General features: G+C 33.1%; 4 protein-coding genes across 4 annotated transcripts; 3 read left to right on the forward strand and 1 right to left on the reverse strand.

Annotated features, from left to right (window-relative positions):
• LOC25495820 (protein PNS1) lies at positions 1–3,197 on the forward strand. The gene is made up of 3 exons (XM_024785866.2): positions 1–254; positions 745–1,893; positions 2,801–3,197. Exons 1-3 carry the CDS (start codon positions 210–212, stop codon positions 2,933–2,935), a joined length of 1,329 nt encoding a protein of 442 aa, XP_024641634.1. The 5' UTR covers positions 1–209; the 3' UTR covers positions 2,936–3,197.
• A 4,869-nt stretch (positions 3,198–8,066) lies between these two features.
• LOC25495821 (cation/calcium exchanger 2) lies at positions 8,067–10,398 on the forward strand. Its single transcript, XM_013596069.3, has one exon. It carries the CDS (start codon positions 8,309–8,311, stop codon positions 10,040–10,042), a length of 1,734 nt encoding a protein of 577 aa, XP_013451523.1. The 5' UTR covers positions 8,067–8,308; the 3' UTR covers positions 10,043–10,398.
• Positions 10,399–10,712: 314 nt separating this feature from the next.
• On the reverse strand, positions 10,713–12,636 carry LOC25495822 (cation/calcium exchanger 1). Its single transcript, XM_013596070.3, has one exon. It carries the CDS (start codon positions 12,523–12,525, stop codon positions 10,765–10,767), a length of 1,761 nt encoding a protein of 586 aa, XP_013451524.1. The 5' UTR covers positions 12,526–12,636; the 3' UTR covers positions 10,713–10,764.
• Positions 12,637–15,566: 2,930 nt separating this feature from the next.
• On the forward strand, positions 15,567–21,371 carry LOC25495823 (replication factor C subunit 3). The gene is made up of 11 exons (XM_013596071.3): positions 15,567–15,738; positions 15,825–15,935; positions 17,124–17,156; positions 17,731–17,899; positions 18,055–18,236; positions 19,295–19,431; positions 19,557–19,655; positions 19,827–19,896; positions 19,981–20,055; positions 20,327–20,372; positions 21,113–21,371. Exons 1-11 carry the CDS (start codon positions 15,655–15,657, stop codon positions 21,169–21,171), a joined length of 1,065 nt encoding a protein of 354 aa, XP_013451525.1. The 5' UTR covers positions 15,567–15,654; the 3' UTR covers positions 21,172–21,371.
• The last annotated feature ends 1,797 nt before the right edge of the window (positions 21,372–23,168 follow it).

A 23,168-nucleotide genomic window follows, 5' to 3' on the forward strand; every position in this document is an offset into this window, starting at 1 on the left:
CGTCACCACGTGACATTAAAAAAACTATATTATACCTATATAGTAGCTTATACTAAAGGAAATTTGAATGATTTAAGAAGGTTGAGATTAACATTTGGAAGGTTTATGAGAAATTTCCATCACTAACAAAAGGCCAAGAAATTGAAGCAAAATTTCAAAATACTCTTGCATGGAATTCAAAGTGAAATTAGCAATAAAATAGAACCAACATGGCTAGTTTGAAGAACTTCAATGTCACCACAAACTCTACTAAGGTTTAGTACATCTCATTCTCATATCTTCAATCTTCAATCATATCTTGTATTGCATCCTTGTTTTTGTGTCAAGAATAAAAAGAGCATACATGAGATTTTACTTTAGAGAATTTTTTTTATATGTAACATATAAGTGTAATTCTATGTTGCAGTTGCGATTACACTTCAAACTTTGATATTGCGGAGAAAAATGTGGCCGATGCGGCCACAATTGTGCTTGCAATGTTGCGGATACCTCTAAAATTTTATTTTGCAGCCGCAATGGCGATTGCATAATGCAATTAAGAACCATGCCTATAGGTGGTGGTGGGGTTATGATCTTTAATATCGTCGAGAATTGTGGAAATATAGGGTCTTTGAATCCTCAATCGCCATTCGCAGCCCAAATCGCAATTGCAGATTTTTTTAAAACCCTAAAATAATCATTGCATTTGTCACATATCTATGTGAATGAAAAATTATCATGTCAACTTGGTGTTTTCTTGTGCAGGCACAAGATTCAAGCTTTCTAAACCAAACACTAACCGGAAATATTGTGAGGAAAATCTTCAAGATTCTTTTCTATCTCCACTTGCTTATAATTTCACTTTTGGTAATTATCCTCACAATCTATGGCCTAATCACTACCTCTCAAACCCACAATTTCCATCCAATGAAGTGGTACCCTCCACTCTTCATCTCTATAGCATGTGCTGGAGTTTTTGGTTTCACATGGCAATGGATCACTCTCAAGAACCCTAAAAAAGCTTTAAGCGCAATATTTTGGCTTAGCCCTTTGCTTACATGTGCAATGGCCATTATGCTTGTGTACATTGAATCTCCAATAAGTCTTATAATAGGTATTATTGCTTTGGTTTCTTCATTGATTCAATCCCTTTATAGTTGTTGGGTCAGTCATAGATATGAATATGCCAACAAAATTTTGTCAACTTCAATAGCTGATTTTCCATTCAAAAGCATGATGATATTGACATTTTCATCAATCCTCATTGGAATTCTTTATTGCTTTTTTCTTGTAATTGGAATTGGAGGAGCAAAAGCAATTGAAAACAAAACAAAGCTAACTTCCTTATTCATTATGGTGATTTTGTTGAGCCTAGGGTGGACCATGCAATTTCTTAAGAATGTGATTCAAGTCACAATTTCAAGGGTAAAGTATATGAATTTAGGTTGTGGAGTAATGATGGACCCAAGTGTTGCATTGAATGATACTTTAAAGTACTTCATTGGAAGTGTTTCAATTGGTTCAATATTAGTACCATTTATTTCAACCTTTAGGGGATTTGCTAGGTCAATAAAAATTGCTGGAGGAGATAGTGATGAATTCATGTTTTCTTGTGTTAGTTGCTATATGGGAATTGCATCAATTCTTGTGAGTTGTGGAAATAGGTTTGGTTTTGTGCATGTTGGAGTTTATAATAAAGGGTTTGTGCAAGCATCATGTGATACTTGGGACATTTTTAATAGGGTTGGATTGGTGCAACTTATAGACTTGGATCTCACTGGATCATTTTGCTTCTTTAGTGGAGTGGCTGGGGGTGCAATTAGTAGCCTAGTGAGTGGAATTTGGAGCATTGTGTTAGACAAGAACTATGCTACTGAATTGTCCATTTATGGTTTCCTCATTGGGTACTTTATGGTAAGAACTACGAACTTATCTTCATTTCACATTTAAGATTGGTTTATTTTCACCCCTTTACAATATATATGGTTTGACCCTTCCTTTGCCGACTTCCTGAAGTTCTTGATAACATATATGGAAATGACCAAAAAACTCAGCGGTAGTTAATTACCGTCGATTTTCCAGTTATAAATCAGCGGTAGTTAACTACCGTTGAAGGTATTTTAAACATTTTCATGTGTTATTAGGCACTTCTGAAAGTCAGAAAAGTAATTTTCATATGGTTTTAGTATTCCTATTTTTATTCAATATGGAGATTTGATCCTTCTATTTTTATTTTGAGTAATTGATCCTTCCATTTTTAAATCTTCTAACATTTTGCTCTCTTGTGAAATTGGGTTAAAAATCCTATGATGTAGAACATTGCCCAAAATAGGCTAAAATAGAAGAAATAGGTGCATTATAGGCTGTTTGGAAATAATTCAAATTGAGCCAAAAATGTCATCAATATCACCTTTCACATCATCATATCATTCATACAATCATTACATGACCTTCCACATCATCACATTACTTGACACATCATCTGATTTCTATCTCAAAATTTATTGGTAGAAAAATGTCAAAAATTGTGGACCAAATTCATATATTTTAAGGGACAAAAAACTTCAATTTAATAAAATAAGTGGATCAAAATTGCAATGAAATCAAATAAGAATTTATTGATTTTGGTTTATACTAGTATATCATATATTTTAGGTCCAATAGTATATTTTTAATCCTTCATCAGTCACTCATTAAGACTAAAAGCACTTAGTTTTGCATTTCAAGGACTTAATCCACACGAAATTCTTATAGAAACCAAAATTAATATATCTCAATATTTTTTAAGAACTATAAACATATTTAACTTTATATTGTGCAGGTTCGATTGGCTTTGGCATGTCCACAAGCATGTGTCTCTGCTTACTATGTTGCTTATGCAGAGAACCCACAAAGCACTCATTTTGACTCTACTATCCCAATGCGATTGGAACAGTTGCAAAGATCTCAAGTATAGAAAACATTAGGAGAAATAATTTTGAAAGATTTATATTAGCTGCAAATTAACTTGATGAAAATAACAAGTTGAAGATAATTTTGTACTATCGATAAATGTAATTTTGTAGTCTCCAATTATGATACATTGATGCCATGTAATGTTCCTTTCATTCTCATTGGCGTGTGACTAGAAGGGCTCCCTTTCCTATTAGTACTTACAATATGTGTAACCAAAGATGATTTCAAGTTAATATTAACAAGATCCCACATAGTTAATACAATGCCCTATAATGTTCCTTTCATTCTCATTAATCGTTTCTTCAAATCCTTTTCGTGTGTCAGTGTAAATCGAGTCAATTACTTCATTCGAAGTGAAATATAAACAAAAATAGTAGTTGAAACGTCAATGTATGTAGTTAAAAATTTAGTCCAAATACATAACTTTTTTTTTACTTATATTGTTGTTATTGACTATCAAGGCAAAATTACAATTTTAGTCCCTTAACTTAATTTCAGGTAACAGTTTGGTCTTTTATCTTTTTTTTCATTTCAATTTGGTCCTTTTTGTCCATTTTTATATACATTTTCAAGCTTCAAATCTAATATTCTTATGCAAACATAGACGAGAATCATAGATTTGAAGATTGAAAGACCATAAGAAAATAAAATCATGAATTTTAAGCTTAAAAATTCATATGAAAATGGACAAAAAGGACCAAATTGAAATGAAAAAAAGATAAAGGATCAAACTGTTACCTGAAATTAAGTTAAGGGACTAAAAGTGTAATTTTGCCGACTATCAATACAATTGTTTGTGTTACGCAGTTTGACCAAGCATGTCTACGTCTACAACTACAAAACAATTATATAATTCTTGTATATTTCTTGAATGAATAAGGTTTAGAGTGTTGCAAGCCATCATCCAACGGTTAAGATTCACAATTAGCTCAACTCTCCCCCTTTACGCGTCTTTTGTGTTTATGAGCCATATTGAGCAATAACATTGGAGGAGTGAATGACGGGTAGCACTTGAGTGCCATTTGTAACACCTTAATTCTCACATTTTATTTTTATAAGAAAAATGCATTTAAAATAAAGAAACACAGAAGGGTGTCACACATCTTCTAAAAAAATAATTCAAAAGTACTTCATGCAAATTAAAAACATTGCAATGGAATAGTTTTCAAAAACTTTAAAGTACATGTTGCATCACAATTTCAACACCAAAACTAAATTCAAAACAATTCTAAAATAGAGTCTAAAATAAAAAGAATCCCCAGTCCCTAGTGTTATTGATCAGAGCTTCGACTCAATAAAACTCCTAAAAAGCGATGAACAAAAAGGAGAAGGCCCCAACGCCATTCTCCGAGACTCATTGCTACTAACTGCAAATCTACACCACAAGGGTGCAGGCGCCCAACCCGCCACTATAGGGTGAGAATATATTCAACATAAGAAATGTATAAACACATGTATAGATTCATAACAAAGAATACATCATTTACATTTAGGCATGTATACATCACAGACGGAGAATATTCACATTTAAATATAAACCTTCTTTAATAAAAATAAAATAGGCATTAATCAACATCTTATAATAACATATAAGCATCAACAACATTTAAGTATATCAAGTACACATTTAGAAAAAATACAAATCATTCACACAGAATCATATAGAAGCACGTCATTGAATATCACATCTTTAAATAGTCACACATCTTGAAACATCACATCTTATAATTACACATCTTCAAATAGACCTACAGTTATGTATGCAATGTCTCTAACTCGACTCTACATGCATGTGGTACCGGTTTTGGATATCAAAGTTATGTTACTGATTTATCCCCATCTTTAAATCACATCTTTAAATCGAACTGACCATGCATGCATGTACATCAAATACTGACTCAACAATGCACATCTTTATATGACTCAACAACTACACATCTTTAGATAACACATCTTTATATAACACATCTTTAAATCACACATCTACAAATAACACGTCTTTATATAACACATCTTTAAATCACACATCAATAGACATTCATCAATAATTCATTAATGCACAAGTTCACATAAACAACCAAAGTAGTCCACACTCTCAAAAAAAAAAAAAAAACCAAAGTAGTCCATGCATTCCATAAATTAAAGAGTAGGCACTCAAAGAAAGCAATAATGCATGAACCGAACATATATTCTAAAAAAAATGATAAAAACAAATATTCCAAAAAATATATAATAACCGAATAGATATATATTAAGTCTTTATTTTGCATTATGTCTCAAAATTAAATTGAAGTACAAATATATGTGAATCAATTAAAGGCGCAAACAAAATAAAGTAGAGGATTTCAATACATAAGATTCTGCTTTATAAATCACTTTGTATCAATTATATATATATATATATATATATATATATATATATATATATATACCGATTAAAAATAACAGTAAATAAATGAATGCATGATGCTCGAAACTAAAGTGACTATAGTTTTTCAACAGCATGGATGACATAAAAGGACAACATAAAATTGAGAACAGAAAGGGAGATAAATTAATTCAAAATAGTAGTATAAGGTAGGACAAATAGAAGGGTTTGTTTCACATCAATTTCGGGCATTTGATAAAACCATAACTTGAAATCTCAAATATAATTTACGCAAAATAGGATTCATGTAAAGGCATCGATGGAAAAATAAAATAAAATAAGCATCGATAAATAATTAATCATTGATAAATAATAATATTAAAAGATCATGAAAAACAAAAAGAAAACAAAACTCTTCACTACCATATGATCATACAACCCTTATGATGAACAGAGACTCCCCCCTTATCTCTAGTTTTTGCGAAATTGATGATTTCCTACGGTGAAATCTCTCTACGTTTTTCTCGCTATGCCTCCTTGTCTCTTCTCTCCACAACCCTAGTTTTCCTTTGATCCTTAATATTTTCTCTATTTTGTTTGGTTGTAACCCTTTTTCTCTAATTTTCTTCTCTATTTATAAGCTCTAATTGAGTTTGTTACCAATTTCTTTAGATTACTATTTGTACCTCTAGATTTTGTTACTATTCTTCTTGTAACTACATCACCTAGCTATTCACACCTCCCTCTCCTTAAATCATTAAAACACTACTCAGCTCACTAACTACACCTCTTTTCTACCCAATTTTACTAATCCACCTCCGTTCACACTCTACTTTCTTTTTCTCTCTAAAAACTTTATTTTTTTCCTAAACATTATTTTCTCCTACTCTTTAACCGACTAACCAACACATCTACTTTCCTTACCTATTCTTCCAATAAATACGAATATTTAAATTAATATTACCTATAAACAAATACTAATAATAATATTAATAAACTAATATTAAAGATTGGGGTGTTACACCATTGGCTTTTGATTCCATTGGTATCTTTGTGTTTATCTCTCTTAACAACTCATTCTCTCTAATTTAAATAATTTATTTTAATCATTCATTCATTCACCATTCTCTCTCATCTAAAACGAACCTATGTCATTAATGGACATAAAACTATAGCACCCAAGTATTTTCCGTGATGATATGGCAGAGAACATAAACTTAAACGGAAAGTTACGTAAGATTTATAAAAGAGGCGATGTTTGTTCTTGCGTAGGGATTAAATAACCATAACTAAAGGTGCAATATTATAATTTTCTTTTTGAGAAAACAATATTATAATTTGTAAGTTTCCCCAACTTTACATCAATCTCTATCTCAATTGCGGCTGCTTGCTTTTTATTGGTTTGAAATTTTCCACAATAAAGATTTTGATAATGAATAATTAACGTAGGATCAGAATGATAAATTGATCCAACTAGTAAGGGACTTAAATCCCTTAAACAAGTGAGGAAGTTTGATCTTTGATATTTATTTATAGAGAAATTAAATTGAAAAAGAGAATTCACTTTATATGTCTTATAGATTATTCGATAGAGATTAATCATTGATAAACAATAGCAAAAACTTCTTTATGATAAACAAATAGAGCCAGAACCACAATGCAATTTTAAATCGTTCTTCTATAGTTACCAATGTTACATTATTTTTTGGTGAATTTTCAATGTTAAATTAATTATCCTTAAAAAAATATTATTCCAAGTAGAACTGAATTTAGATTCTTTAAAATAAATCAAGATTTTAGGTTGGATGAAATATGTGGTTTAGAAGTAAAATTATATTAACGGTGATCAGTTAGATTTCTCAACAATATTAACCATCAACTAGATTAGTGGTAAATGATTTGTATTAATAATTAATTTTGCAATCAGTGATTTTGGTTATTTTAAATATGATTTTGGTCTCTATAAATATACCAACTTTTCGTTTTAGTCCCTCTAAAATTTTCCTTCAACTTTTAGTCCCTCTAAAATTTTCCTTCAATTTTTAGTCCCTCTAAAATTTTCCATCTTCATTTTTTGTCCCTCCTTTAAAGTAAACTCATATGTAGAATACATATTTTTGAATAAGATTTTGCAGAAAAATTCATAATATTATAAGAATCTCTCCCAAAAAAATTTAGAATTTTTTAACAAAACATGAATTTAATATGAATTTTTATATTTTTTATGGTTAAAAATTCATATTAAATTTACGTTTTGTTAAAAAATTCTAAATTTTTTTGGGAAAGATTTTTACAATATTCTACACATTTATGCACAATTTCAATAAAAGAATACTAAAATTAAATTAAAAATAGGGACCGAAAGTAGTGATTGAAAATTTTATAGGGACTAAAAGTTGAAGGAAAATTTTAGAGGGACTAAAACAAAAAATTGGTATATTTATAGGGAGAAAAAACATATTTAACTCTTTTTAATATACGATGTAAACCCTCAACTTTAACTATATGTTAAAATTATCTCTGAAGTCTTATTTGATGAGTTTACCTACTACCATTATGGTCCACTCGATTCTAACCTCTATAATTTGACTTTCACCATTCTCAAATTCTTCTTCAAAATACAAGTGTATATAGTCATTTTCTGTTGCATTCTAAATAATTTGATGATGTGCTATCTTATTGATACCATTACTATTTTTACAAATCTAATTATTTTTTATTTACCATATTGATATCCTCACTCAACCTTTTCACTCTCTTCCTTTCATACAATAAAAATTCTTACAAAATCAAAATTTGAGTTCTATTCATTTCCTTCACTCTCTAGCTTTTTTCTTTCATTGTTCTATTTCTTGCGTCCCTTTTTATTTTTAGCGTAGTTTCTTTTTTTCTTCATGTTCACAAGTGCATATGGCTTCCTTAATCAACAAGTTACCATCTTGAAATTGAAGTCTCTCTCTCTCTCTCTCTCTCTCTCTCTCTCTCTCTCTCTCCCCCACAAACACCATGGCTATACCAAGTTCTTGGTCCAAATATACTTTGTTCATGAACACCTCTTTCCTTTTGGTGATTTCTATTTTCATGATTGTTGACTTTAACACACCAAAAGATGTTGTTATGGTTGTGATGAACAACAAAAACTACTCTACCTTTGATGATGGAAGTGATGAACAAGGTTGCAATAGATTAGACAACCTAGATAACTACAAAGCCAAATGTTTGTACCTTAAATCCAACAATTCATGTGTCTCTCAAGGCTACATTGATTACCTTTACATTTTCTATTGCAAATTTGGAAAATTCCCTTTATTAGGTTATACCTTTTTGTTTCTTTGTCTCTTAATTTTGTTTTATTTGTTGGCAAATACAACTTCCTATTATTTTTGTCCTTCACTTGAAAAATTGTCTAAATTGTTGAATTTGTCACCAACAATTTCTGGTGTCACTCTTCTTTCTCTTGGCAATGGTGCTTGTGATGTTTTCTCTAGTCTTGTCTCTTTTCAAGAAAGTGGGACCCGCAATATTGGTTTGAACACAGTCATTGGAGGTGTTTCTTTTGTGTCATGTGTTGTTGTTGGGATAGTTAGTATTTCAATTCATCAAAGAAGTGTTCATGTTATAAAGTATGCTTTTGTAAGAGATGTTTGTTTTCTACTTTTTGTTCTTCTTTCCTTGCTTTGTGTTTTGATCATTGGTGAGATCAACTTTTTTGGAGCAATAGGTTTTTGTTTTATGTATGTTGTTTATGTAATTTTTGTTTATGTCTCTTCTACCAAATGGAAAGATGATGAAAAGGGTGATTATAGTGTTTCAAGTTATGGAAATGAATTGAATTTGAATTTGCCTCTTGTGAGTGGTGTGAAGAATGAGTCCATTGATTGTGTTGAAAATGGTATTCAAGAATGTGATTTGAATATAGAAAAAAAATGTTGCTTCATGAGATCTTCAATATGTAGAATTTCACTTTGTGTTCTTGAAATGCCACTTTACTTGCCAAGGAGATTAACAATTCCTATTATTTGTGAAGAGAAATGGTCAAAACTATATGCAATTTCTTCAATGATATTAGCACCAATTCTCTTATCTTTCCTATGGAACACTCATAAGGGATATAGTATTTCAAGCACAAACCTTATTGTTTATGGAATTGGATTTTTAATTGGGATTATTTTTGGTGTAATAGCATTTTTCACAACAGAAATGTTAGTGCCACCTAAAAGGTATTTATTTCCTTGGCTTGTAGGAGGGTTTATAATGAGTGTGACATGGAGTTACATTATAGCTGAAGAGTTGGTTGGTTTGTTGGTTTCAATTGGTTTCATTTGTAGAATTAGTCCTTCAATTTTAGGGTTAACGGTTCTAGCTTGGGGTAACTCAATTGGTGATTTGATGACAAATTTAACAATGGCTTTATATGGTGGACAAGAAGGGGTTCAAATAGCAATTTCAGGTTGCTATGCCGGTCCTATCTTTAATACTCTTGTTGGATTAGGATTTTCTCTTGTAAGTTCTACTTGGTTAGAATATCCACAACCTATTGTGATTCCTAAAGATCCATATCTTTGGGAGACATTGGTGTTTTTGGTGTTTGGATTGGTTTTTGCACTTTTGGTTTTGTTAAAAAAAGATATGAAACTTGATGGAGTATTAGGCGGAGGACTTTTAGTTGTTTACTTCATTTCTCTGTTTTTGAGGTTGATTCAAACACAAGGGTCTCTCCAATTTTATGATATGTTGTAAGGTTTAGCCTATGTTTGGTATCACGACGAGTATGTTAGAATTACGGTGATCTATCGTGATTTTTTCAAAAACTATACTTTGTAGCTTATGTAAAATTACAATAGATCGTCGTGATTCTGGCATACCCACCGTGATACCAAACACACACTTAGATTCTTAGTAGTTATAAGATATAACATATTTTAAATTTGTCATTACTATTAGCAAAAGGCATTTTTTTTCTTTGGAACTAGATTTGTAACAAAGATAGATAGGTGTAACTTTGCTAGTTGTATATTTTCAATTGCTCTTTTGTACCTAGCTTTCATGTACATTTATACCATACCACTGAATTATGATTGTAAAATTGGTTTGAATTGTAATCTGATTCTTCTGGCTTTATTGCTAGTCTAGATAATGTAAAGCTCAAGTTCATAGTTGTTTAGCTTAGCTCTTATACATATGGTATTAGGATGTGTTTCAATGTTTAGATAAACACATTGAGTATTTATTGAATAAATTGGTATTAGCCTCTTTTCTACAAAACCAAAATAACATAAAAAAAATTATCTTATTTTGATGATCATTGATAATACTTTTTCAATAATTCAACATATATTACGAAGTTACGCTTCCGGAGACGTAAAATCTCTTGATTTAAAATTAAGTAGAAAACAACGACATAGCTCAATTTCATGAATTGGACATTTTTTTTCCATTAAAAAGTGCATATGAGTCTACAATTAGTTAAGAGCACCAATTGCCATGGCTAACCTTATAAACAAGAAACAAAGGTAAATGGTCAAGAGACCAGCCCCTAAAAACTTATCAAGCCTCATATTTTTCTTAACCAAAACAACAAGTGACCAAAGTACCCCTACCATCAAAAACAAAATTGTCCCCAAAAGTGAACTATCCTTAGGAACAACATAAGAATTAGGGTATTCACCCCATGCTGAAAGAACAAGAGGTAACCCTAATCCCATCAAGATATTGAACATAGGACCAGCATAACAACCTGAAACAGCAATTTGTGCACCATCAACACCACCATTTTTAGCCATAGCACCATTTGCTATCAAATCACCTAGAGAATTTCCCCAAGCCAAAACGGTTAACCCTAAAATTGAAGGACTAACACCAATTACATATCCAATTGAAATCAAAAGTGAAACAAGTTCCTCAGCTATTATATAAGTCCATGTCACACTCATTGAAAATCCACCAGCTAACCAAGGAAACAAACATCTTCTTGGTGGTCTTGTACTCTTTGTTGTCACACATGCCATGTTTCCAAAGACAATTCCAATTAAGGATGATGTTAAATATGCAACTAAACTACTCTTTGGATCCACATTTTCCATTTGTGTATTGCAAAGAATTGCGAATAAAATTGGTGCTAAGGTAACTGATAAAACTGCGTAGGGTTTCGACCAGTTTTCCTCACTCACAACCGGTATAGTGAGTTTTCTTGGTAAACAAAGTGGTAATTCAAGTACTTCTAGAAACTTCCACAAGTAATAGGTACTAAAAATTTCTTTCTTCTCCTCTTTTACTTCAATACTTTGTAAAATCGGTTTCTGAGGAGAATCATTATCATGATCAGTATCATCGTCGGCATAACCCAATAATGGTATGCCGGATTCAACTAAATCATCACAAGATGATGAAGATTCAACTTCCTTTTTGTCAACTTCGTAGATGAAATGTGTGGCCGAGACGGCACAAACATAAAGAAAATAGATAGAAAGATAGCAAATTGAACCAAAGAGACTAATCTTTCCGATGGAAATGATGATAAGAAGAATGAACAAAGAGAAAAGGAAGAAAATGACATCTCTAATGAAACTAGCTTTATCAACTGAAACATTATTGGAACTAACTATAAAACTTATTATGCCTAAAACAGCTGTGGAAACAAAAAATGCACCCCCCAAAATGCTATTTAAACCGACCGCGCCATTGTTTGAACTTGTGAAAGAAACAACACTAGCAAAGAAATCAGGAGCACCATTACCTAGAGAGAGTAATGTTACACCAGCTATGGTTGGAGAAAGTCTTAAGATGTTAGACAAACCTTCTAGAGATGTGCAAAAGTAATTTGAAGCTGTGTCGGCTAAAAGATAGAATAAAACTACTAGCCATAAAACAAGTAGTGTGTGACCAAGAATTGGTGAATTTCCAAGGTTGCAATAAAAGATTTGAAGATAGTTTATGTAACCTTTTGATCTACAATCAGAATGTGTTTTGACATAAATACACTTAGAAGTGTAATTTGAGTAATTGTGAAGTTCTGAGCATGAATCAACTAGGATGTCACTAGTGAGAATTCTAGCATGGTTGAAGAGTTTTGAGGAAACATGATGAAAATGAGAATTAGAATTTGAAGGATTGATATAAAGTTTGATGGAAAAAAACAGGATGAAGAGGAAGGATGTGTTGAGGAGAAGAGTGAGTTTTTTTGGTTGTGATTTGGAGTTGGAAGTGAAAGTATAAGGTGCCATTTAGAGTAGGTAGGTTCTTGAGGATATGTTATTAGTGTGAATATGTAGAGAATTGAGAAGATTTGTTCACATGATATGGTGAATTTGTGATTTGGAATTTGGTATATATGTTGGTTGAGGTTAGAATAGAACATGCATGGGAAGTTCCAAAAATAAAGGGACCTAGGGAGAAGAAAATGACAGATAAAGAAAGTTCAATTTTGAAGACCGTTTTTAGTACTACATTTAGCTTATATATACAAGAACATTTAGCATGTTGTTTTTTATGCCATTGCGCATTAGTATGTGGTATAAAATTAATATATCTCTCACTTTTTTTATAAGATAATTAGTATAGAATATTTGAAAATGAATATCTAATGAGTGTGACTTAGTTGGTTAAGGAATATTACGAAAGAAGACTGTGATTCAATTTAGGCATAACACATTTTAAAAAAGGATAAAGAATTTTAAATTACAATCTAAACATTCGAGTAGAGATTAGTCACATAATCGATACAAATAATCGATGTTTGTATCGATACTCTTTATAGCCACTTGAGTAAAAAAAGATTTATTTAATATTTTTTCCTAAAAATAGTAGAATAGTGACCAAAACTCCTCTTAATTTGAGTTAGGGACAAAAAAGATTCAAGGAAATTGCTATTAACAATTAATTATTGTGTAATAAAAGATTAAAGATGTGGATGAAATAAGAATAAACAAAAAAAGGGTGAATCATTTAAAGACAAAGTTGTTAGCCATGAATCCTTAATTCTAAATGCAAGCAGACATATTAAGAAGTTTCGTATAGTGTCTTTTGGACATTATGTATGAAAATGAAATTACATGTCAAGAAAAAATTTGAGTAGAAAGTTATCTATATTGTCTCAAAAAGGAAACTTCCTTTTGTTTTTATTTTATTTATTTTTGACTGATTGAAGGAAACTTCGTAATAAGACCAAGAAAGAAGAGTGTGTGTTAATATTTTGTGGGTCATCATATTTATTTGTGTACTTTGTGTGTTTGTGTTACATCACCATATCATGTGAGTGGATGGTCCCATTGATAGCATCAGAAAGTGAAGAGATATTCATGAATGAAGTAATTGAAGGAATTCTTATATGGAAAAAAAAAAGTTATTGAATGAGTGAACAGGGAAATTCTCGAATTGTATCCGTTGATTAAAATAATTCTTATTTTTTAATTGACATGAAATTTTAAAGTAACATTTAAAAAATAGTTCATATGTAGCTCGTTAATTAGACATGTTACATTGCACGTTGATCTCACATTGATATAAGTTTACTACAAACTAATTTACTAATAAAATTTAACTATTCTAAAAACAAATTTCTATAAGAGAATACGTAGAGCACGCAATGTGGATTTGTTCCTCTTATCGAATTATTTCCATAACCAAGAATCATTTGTCTAACTTCCTATTCCGACCACATGCTTTAGAGGTCCAAATCTCTTTTAATTTCAATCATATCAATTCGTTTTTGTTTTAATGGCAAAGATATATATATATATATATATATATAAACAATCATCAAAAAAGCTGAATAAGATACACCTGAGGAGCCGCCCAAAGGACGCTCAAAACCCCACGGAGCCATGACTAGCTCCACAAACAAGCCAGACGGAAGCCACGAAAAAGAACCACCAAAGAAAACAAACAAATTCAGATACAACATACAAAAAGCAACAAAACAAAAACCACCACCGGAGAGGCTAAAGCACCAATCGCCGAAGACGGGAAAGGAAGGGCAATGAAACCCCGCCAAACCCGCACCCGAACTAAGGAACACCTCCACCACCAAACCCTACCAAAGCCAGCAAAGGACGGGCTGCACCTCCCACTCATGATAAGTGCAGGAGCTAGCAGGACACTTAGTCAGGAATCACTTCCAAGCTAAGAATTTTGCCCCATCCACCACCGACCTATCACAATGGGTGCCACCAGCAGAAATAAGGTCATTTCGGGACGTCAAGATGGTCCAAATAACAACATGCAAAACAAGAACCAAACATAACCTAACTCTCTTCTTCCCACCTAAGCCTGTAAAGCCCTGAAACCGATTCACAAGACCAAAAGGGAGAACAAAATCCCAACGCAACCACCTAGACACCTGATACCAAACCGAGAATATCGAGGGGCAAGATAGAAAGCCCAACCCCTCTTCCGGTAGAGGAACACCACGCCTCACAAGGTTAAGCCTAGTAGGAATCTTATCTAAGAGAAGTTGCCAGAAAAAAACAACCACTTTAGACGGCGCCCACGACTTCCACACCATGGCGATCGCCCTCAGCGTGTCCCCTGAGGTGCACCCGTAGCCGGAAGACCTTCAAGAAACAAAGAATAGGCTGATTTAATCGAGTACCAACCATCAGAGGTGTGCAACCATGACCAGGCATCCTCCCTATCCAACTGAGAGTGTCTGGACGGTGGACGCCACCAATAGCAACTCATTAAGAAGATCCAACTCCCAGACAAACAAGGACCTCCAATTCGTGTATGTTTGGTATCACGATTCTATGTTAAGATTACACCGATCCATCATGATTCTGACATATCCATCATAATAGCAAACATAAACTTCATTATTTGTATATTAAACTATTTTTAATGAAAACTAAATAAATAAATAATAGTCATGCTAACAAATACCGTTAAGATACTTGTTAAAGATTAAAAAAAAAAGTAATTGATAAGTTTATGTAAGAAAAAGTCAATTTTAAACATACATCATTATCAAGATAGATTTTCCTATCTAGACCAAACGATTGTCTAATAACATTTTTTTTTTATCATTTCCCAATAAAAAAGTCAAACAATAAGTGGTTAATGAACTAAGTTCAATTGCTATATATAATTTTTAACCTTAACTGTAAAATAATCAAATAATTTATTTATTGTCCTCGTGAGCTTAGCTCGGTTGGTATGAACAATACATAATATATACAAAGTTTGAGTTCGAATCTCGACCACCACAAAAAAAAAAAAAAATGACTCCTTTATCTCAAGACTGAAAAAGTAGAAAGAAAAAAAAATAAAAAATTACGTTGAGTTAGTGATCATCAGCATATACAGAAGGGTGTAGTTTTCCCGCCACCACAATTTCGACACAGTGAGAGAGAAGAAAGATGTTGTGGGTAGACAAGTATCGTCCCAAAACCCTAGACAATGCTCTGGTTCACAACGACACCGCTCAAAATCTCAAAAAATTGGTAATTTTTCTCACACATTCAATCTCCTTAATTGTGTTTCTTATACAACATTCTTGTAATTTTTGTTAGGGTTTTTTTGATTGCAGGTTTCGGAACATGATTGTCCCCATTTGTTGTTCTATGGTCCTTCAGGCTCTGGCAAGAAAACCCTAATCATGGCTCTTCTCCGTCAAATGTTTGGACCTGGTGCCGAAAAGGTTGTTTTTTTGTTGCTCTTTAGTGAGTTTGTTTCAACTAGAATTTTTTAGTCTTTTTTTTAAAAAGATACACATTTGGGGTCAAATTTTTATTTTTTTGGTCTGTGGATGAAGTGACAATCACCACCTGAAACTCACACACACAACAACGAGGCCTTGGGTTCGAACCCAGGTGAAAGTGTTCAACCTAACAATATCAGTATTGTCAATTGAGCTAGGCCTTACGGACCACTTGGTTCACTTAAGCATGGTTGAGTTTTGTAATTGTAAATATAAAAATAGGCTCGTTGTTAACTACGTTTTCAAATTGTGATCGCAGTAACAGTGTGTGAGATTTTTTTGTTGTACATATAATTGTTGCCAAATGCGGCTTATGTGATCGTTGCACCTGCTTGGATTTGCCTAATTGAGATTATCTATTGGCATAAGTTTTGTGAGACTGTTTAGGAGAAGTTATGAAAACAGCTTACAACATTGTTCATAAGCTGTTTTCGATTTATTCTCATCTTGTTTGGATTGGCTTAGTTGCGCTTATCTATTGGCATAAATTTTGAGACTATTTGGGAGAACTTATGAAAACAACTTATGACATTGTTCTGCGTAAGCTGTTTTCAACTTATTTTCATAAGTTATTCAAGATAGCTTTGAAAACAGTTTGTAGTTTCTACGAAAACAATTTAAATTTATTTTATCTTTTGCTATAGAAATAACTTATACATAAGCGCTTATCTTGATAAACTCTTGAGCTATAAACTGCAAATAGGTTGTTTATGCAAACAAGGCCTTAGTAACAGTCATGGAGAATTGGAGATAGAAAAAACCTTAATGTTGTGACTTAGATAGTGGACTTTTTATCAATATGTTGCTTGTGTGTGGAAAAAAATATGTCTTAGCTTTTGTAGGTTGTTTATACGCTAAGACAACTCAATCATTGTGTAATTTATATTTTTGGTTTATACCCTGATAGTTGCGCTTTGCCTTAGCATCACTAATACAATCTTTAAGATAAAACTGAAGTAATTTTAGTAAATGTTTTGTTGTCTGTTTCAATTGTTGTTATTATGTATCATGAGTTTTGATTGGTTATGATTATAGCTATCGTGCTCATGGTTGAATTACACTGTTGTTTACTTCTTGGTGCTGTAATTCGTGTCCTTTTCAAATCGTCTTTGTTGGTTGGTATTTCAGGTGAAGGTGGAGAATAGGGCATGGAAAGTTGACGTAAGCTTCATTCTTTCTCAATCTGTACCCCTTTACTTTTGTGTTGTCATTCATTCTGAATTTGTGAGTTTCCAGAACCGCTATTAAATTTGAACGGTTTGGGAGTTTCTATGATTGTGCCGGTACCCTTAATAATTAGTGAGGAATACATGACTGAATACTGAACACTTATTGCCAACTGTAACTAGTACCTCGACAGAAAATAAAGGTTCCAGAGAATCACTGATATGTTTTTTAAGATTTACTGTTTTTGTTATTATGACAGAGGAGCTTGTTTATATACATGACTCGAAGTGAATGCTTTTAGTTTAGCAAACACAAACATTTATGTCGATTTTGTTCTGTAGAAATATCTTTACTGTGATTCTTGGATGTGTGAACACTGAACTCCATATATCATGTGAACACCATGAAGGAGCACAACATTCAGCTTTATGTTATTATCCTTGGTGCTGCTTCTGAGGCAATAGTTTGAGATGTGTTTCATTGGATTGGATTTGTTGTGCATAGTAAACTGAATCTTTGGTTTTTATTTAGCTATTTTTATTTTTAAGTACTGTGGAATTGGTTTCAGGCAGGGAGTAGATCTATTGATCTAGAGCTGACGACATTATCAAGTGCCAATCATATTGAAATGACTCCGAGCGATGCAGGCTTTCAGGACAGATACATTGTTCAAGAAATAATCAAAGAAATGGCTAAAAATAGACCCATTGATACTAAAGGGAAGAAAGGATTTAAAGGTACCAAACTTGCTACCTTGTTTTAAACCTATATCTTAGTGCTTCCGCCTTTGCTTGTATGATAAATGTTTAGGACCACAAGCATTCACATTACCTTTTTTATCCTTTAGTTTACTTCACTTTTCAAGCTGATATTTTGTTTTATTCTCTATAAGTGCTGGTGCTTAATGATGTGGACAAACTCTCTAGAGAAGCTCAACATTCACTTCGCAGAACGATGGAGAAATACAGTGCTTATTGCAGATTAATTTTATGTTGCAATAGTTCTTCAAGAGTCACAGAAGCCATCCGGTCCCGTTGTCTTAATGTACGAATAAATGCACCAAGTGAAGAACAGGTTAGTAAATTTTAAATCTGCGACAGTGACATTGGAATGAAAAAAATTATGTTTGTTTTGGCCTTTTTAAGCACTGGGACGATTGTTTTTTCTGGCAGGGTTATTAGTAGCAAACTGTTTAATTGTTTTCCATACTATTTTGCTTGTTAGTTATTTCCGATAGATGAATGATGTTCTATCAAGTGGTTGTTGGTATTGCAAGATGATAGTAGGTTAGGTCCATACTTCATAAATTTTTTATTTTTGTTTTTTTCAATTTGTCAGGAGTTATTCCATGTTAAGATATATTATTACATGCTGGTTAAGAAACTCAGAAAGGAAGTTTTGGTTTTAGATAGGCGTCGTCAACTGCGGGTCACATAAAATAGCAATTTTGTTCTAATTCCTCTATGTTATAGTGCTAATGCTATAGCCTCGTTATTTGACAACATTGACGGGCATATCACGGCCACGGACAGTAGTGATTTGTTAATATTTGGCTATGCTTTAGTCCCACTAGAAAACGTTGTTTTAGATTATAGAATGCTTTTGTAGATTTAGCGAAGGGCTTCTATATCACTTTCTGGGATTCGGCCGTGGTCTCTGTTATAAACACTGATTCGACCAAGTTCTCTTTTATAAACATTGTGGTTAGGCCAAGTAATTCCTTGAAAACTAAAAAAAGCCTGAATATAGATGGGTAGTTAGGTTATTTGACTCTGATACTGCTCTCCTTTTTTCGCTCCACTTACTATAAGGATCATTCCAAAGGCATTCAAAGGATTCCGAACACTTCCTTGAAAACTAAAAAAAGCATGAATATGGATGGGATAGTTAGGTTATTTGACTCTGATACTGCTCTCCTTTTTTCGCTCCACTTACTATAAGGATCATTCCAAAGGCATTCAAAGGATTCCGAACTTTCTGTATAATATTTATCAGATGAGCATACACCATAGAATACCATGTCAATGGACTATATTTTTTTATTTTATATACTTTCTTTCTACTCATATTGTCTAGCATATCCATTTTATAAGTTGAATGTTCATCTTTACTAAATATTTGGAGTGTGGCAGATTGTTGAAGTTTTACAGTTCATTGGTAAGAAAGAAGGGCTACAACTTCCTTCTAGTTTTGCTGCTCGTATAGCAGAGAAATCAAATCGGAATTTGAGGAGGGCCATATTATCATTTGAGACTTGCCGTGTCCAACAGTAAGCTCCACAAGCTTCTCATTTAATATGTGATGCATAATCTCAGATCTTCATCTTTTTAAAGTTTTGCTTTAAGGGTAACTACTGACAGCCAACTCTTTTGTATGTTGTAACGTTGCTTGAAGGTATCCTTTCACTGACAAACAAACAATTCCTCCAATGGACTGGGAGGAATATATTTCAGAAATTGCATCTGACATAATGAAAGAACAGAGCCCAAAAAGGTTTGCACTTTGGATACAAGTTTCTGATTTTTCATTATAAACATAATGTTATACTGAACCTTGAAATTGATCAGTTTTATGAATTGCCTACCCGATTATGTTGTCAACTATCTTTTTGTTTTAGTTACTTACATGCAATGCATCTTTCATTTCCCGTGTCATATATTTTAGGTTGTTTCAAGTTCGAGGAAAGTTGTATGAGCTTCTAATCAACTGTATTCCTCCAGGGATCATTTTGAAGGTAAATGTGTTGCTTTAAGCTGTCCCTAGGTAATTTTGTTTTTTCCTTTCATACTAGATTTTTAACATCATTTTGTTTGTTCAGAGGCTACTTTATGAGCTTTTGAGGAAACTGGATGCTGAACTGAAGCACGAAGTTTGCCATTGGGCAGCATATTATGTAAGTGCAAGAGTTCTGGCCTGCTGTATTTGTTTTACATAAATTTGTAAACTCAAGCAATAGTTCGTATGTAGTTCTGCTATGCACTTTCAGTGTATTAGCATTTGTCCAATATTCTTTTCATTTTATATGCACCCCTCTACCCACCATACACTCCTCATTTCCTTGAAATTAAATAAATTTATAGGTAAAGATTTTGTCTACCCTTTCTTACTTCTATATTGTTTCAAAGTATGGAGTTGCTGATTCTTTTTTCCCCTCATTGAACCAGGAACATAGGATGCGCCTTGGACAAAAGGCCATTTTTCACATCGAAGGTACTTTGAGTTTGACCTGAATGTGTGCAATATGAGATTTACAGTTACATCTTTATGAGCTCGTGTGCTGTCTATGTTACTTTGTATAAACCGGTTGTGATTTCTAATACAAACATTGCCTATAATTTTTTTTGGGATTGATAGGGACTTGGCTATTTTGCGATGTTTAAGTCTAACGTTGAGTAGTATCAAATGCTTAGTTGAGTATTTAAGTAGCTTGGCTCTTCCTCTTTGATAGCTAAAGTACTTGGATACTCATCAGTCTAAGCGTGTGTTTGAATTTGCATCCGAATGTCACATCTTCCAAAGCTGCATCCTTTGAGAAGCAACATTTTGTTGTGTTGGCTCTGATGCTTGTTTAGTGATGTTTTGCGGAACACATGTAACGTGCATCAGACACCACCCCAAACACACGCTATTTCGGTTTACACCTACTTGTTTATAAAAAGTAAATATGGGTTATAGCACCAATATGGTGTGGCATGGTTAGCAGATGACTAGATTCCCTAAACACGTGGTCCAGGAAAAATTTGAAACTAATGTATAGAAGAACATTTGTTGAAAAGATTAATACTTTAAATAGGTCTTGGTGCTTTGAGAGTTTTGTCTATGCTCTCAGCCATAAACATGGATTATATCAATAAGTTTATACAAAGTGGGTATAGATTGGGATATAAGTTATTGGTTTATACAATATCTAATTGATTGCTGACCATCCTTTTTTCTCTCTACATTGGCAGCATTTGTGGCCAAGTTCATGAGCATCTACAAATCCTTCCTCATTGCAACATTTGGCTGAAGGATGGTTGTTTGCTTTTCTATGCTACATTTTCATTGTATTAATTACTGGATATTTCACTCATTCTTTGGCTAAAGTTTATTGTTCTTATATGCATACTATAATTATCATGACTCAAGATTATGATGTTTTGGTTTGTAGAGGTGTTAACTTATGCTCCATTAAGTTGTTTGTACTTCAAATTATGTTTAATTTTCTTACCTCCCTCCCCCACCCAAGTTTTCCATTTGAAGGGAATCAGTTAAAAAAAAAAAAAAACTTATGTGTAATTCTTGATTTGTTTTTATTTTTTTGACAAATGTTTAATTCTTGATTAAAGCATTAATAGTATGTTTGGATGATTAAAGCATTAAAAGTTATACTGACGTAAAATTTGAAACACAGTATACCCGGATGGATGGATTAGCCTCTCCGACTGCCTGTAGAGAATACCTGGCTGTTAGGATTTGGATTTTGTTTTGTTAATGCCTTATTGTCTTCTGAAAATTCATTATGTATCCTTAGAATATATCTCGCTATTTTAAGAAGTCCTGATTTGTGGATGAGGATTGTCTCAACGGACGATCTTTTGATTGTATCGTTGTATTTTAGCATTTCAATGAATGAAGTTTATTTCATGTTAAAAAACAGAATTTTTTTTTTTTTTAAGAAATCAAAATGAAATTATATATCACACCAAGCAGTTTTCAAGCATAAGGTGTGCCTAGGATATCACTAAAAGTTACACGAGATTAGTATCACAACAAATGGAGATTACACAAGTTAGCCAATGCCCAAACAATCTAAAGGGTTTGACCATCACCTTTGCGTACCATAAATAAACACAACCTTTTTAGCTTTCAGCTACCTTAAAGATAACAATTTAACCTTATCTAACAGTTGAGAGACTAAAGTAACAGTATTATTGAACAAACGATTATTACATTCGTTCCAAACTACCCAAGAAAACAAGAGCCAAATAAGCTGCATGAACGAACTTTTAGCTTTACCAACATCCGTCAAATGAGTAAACTGCACCAGATGATCTGCAATAATATTAGAGTCCACTCCAACAAAACCAATCCAATCACGCATCTGCTGCCATAAAGATGCAAACATAGAACAAGATAAAACTACATGCTCTGCCGTCTCCACGTGACCGCACCCACATACACAAAATATATCATCCGCGGGAATAACACCACAAATAGCCAGATTAGCTTTCGTTGGTAGACGATCCCGAATAAGCCGCCACGCAAAAATCGATACCTTCAAAGGAACCTGAGGATGCCACACCAACTCAAAAGGTAATCCCAATTGAGAATCATCACCGTTAGTTAACAAATCATAGGCACCTCTCACGGAGTATCCCTCTGCAGTATCAGGCAGCCACTCCTATATATCTAAAACATTAGGAACCAAAGAGATATCAAAAAGTAACGTCTTACACTCCTCTAGCAAAGCCTCCTCCCACGCCCACAACCTACGCCTCCAACTCCACCCCTCCCCACCCTGCTCCAGACCCAAAGAGAACAAAGAAGCCACCGTAATGATTTTGTTCTCAGCTAAGTCAAATAACCGAGAAAATCGCACACAAAGCGGGGAACCACCAATCCACCTATGCGACCAAAACAAAGTCGCGACACCATCACCCACCCTCCGTCTAACACTATCACCGAACCACCCTCCACCTATGTCACCATCACCATCACGAATCCTACCTACCTCCCGCCACCACGAATTGATTATACTTATAGTTAAAATTTATAACCTGACAAAAAAAAATAAAATTATAACTTTGTCTTCTACAATTGATTTTTTTTTTTTTTGGTTTAAATGTGTCATTGGTCCCTGCACTTTCATCAGATTTTGGCATTGGTCCCTGCACTTTTTTTTGTTTGGCATTGGTCCCTGCACTTTGTAAAAATATTGGTATTGGTCCCTCTGTTAACTTTCTGTTAAAAAAAAAAAACACAAAACCAACGGAGTGCCACGTGGCCCAATCATTTCACGCCACG

This window comes from Medicago truncatula, chromosome 6 (genome assembly GCF_003473485.1).
Source record: "Medicago truncatula cultivar Jemalong A17 chromosome 6, MtrunA17r5.0-ANR, whole genome shotgun sequence".
NCBI lineage: Eukaryota > Viridiplantae > Streptophyta > Magnoliopsida > Fabales > Fabaceae > Medicago > Medicago truncatula.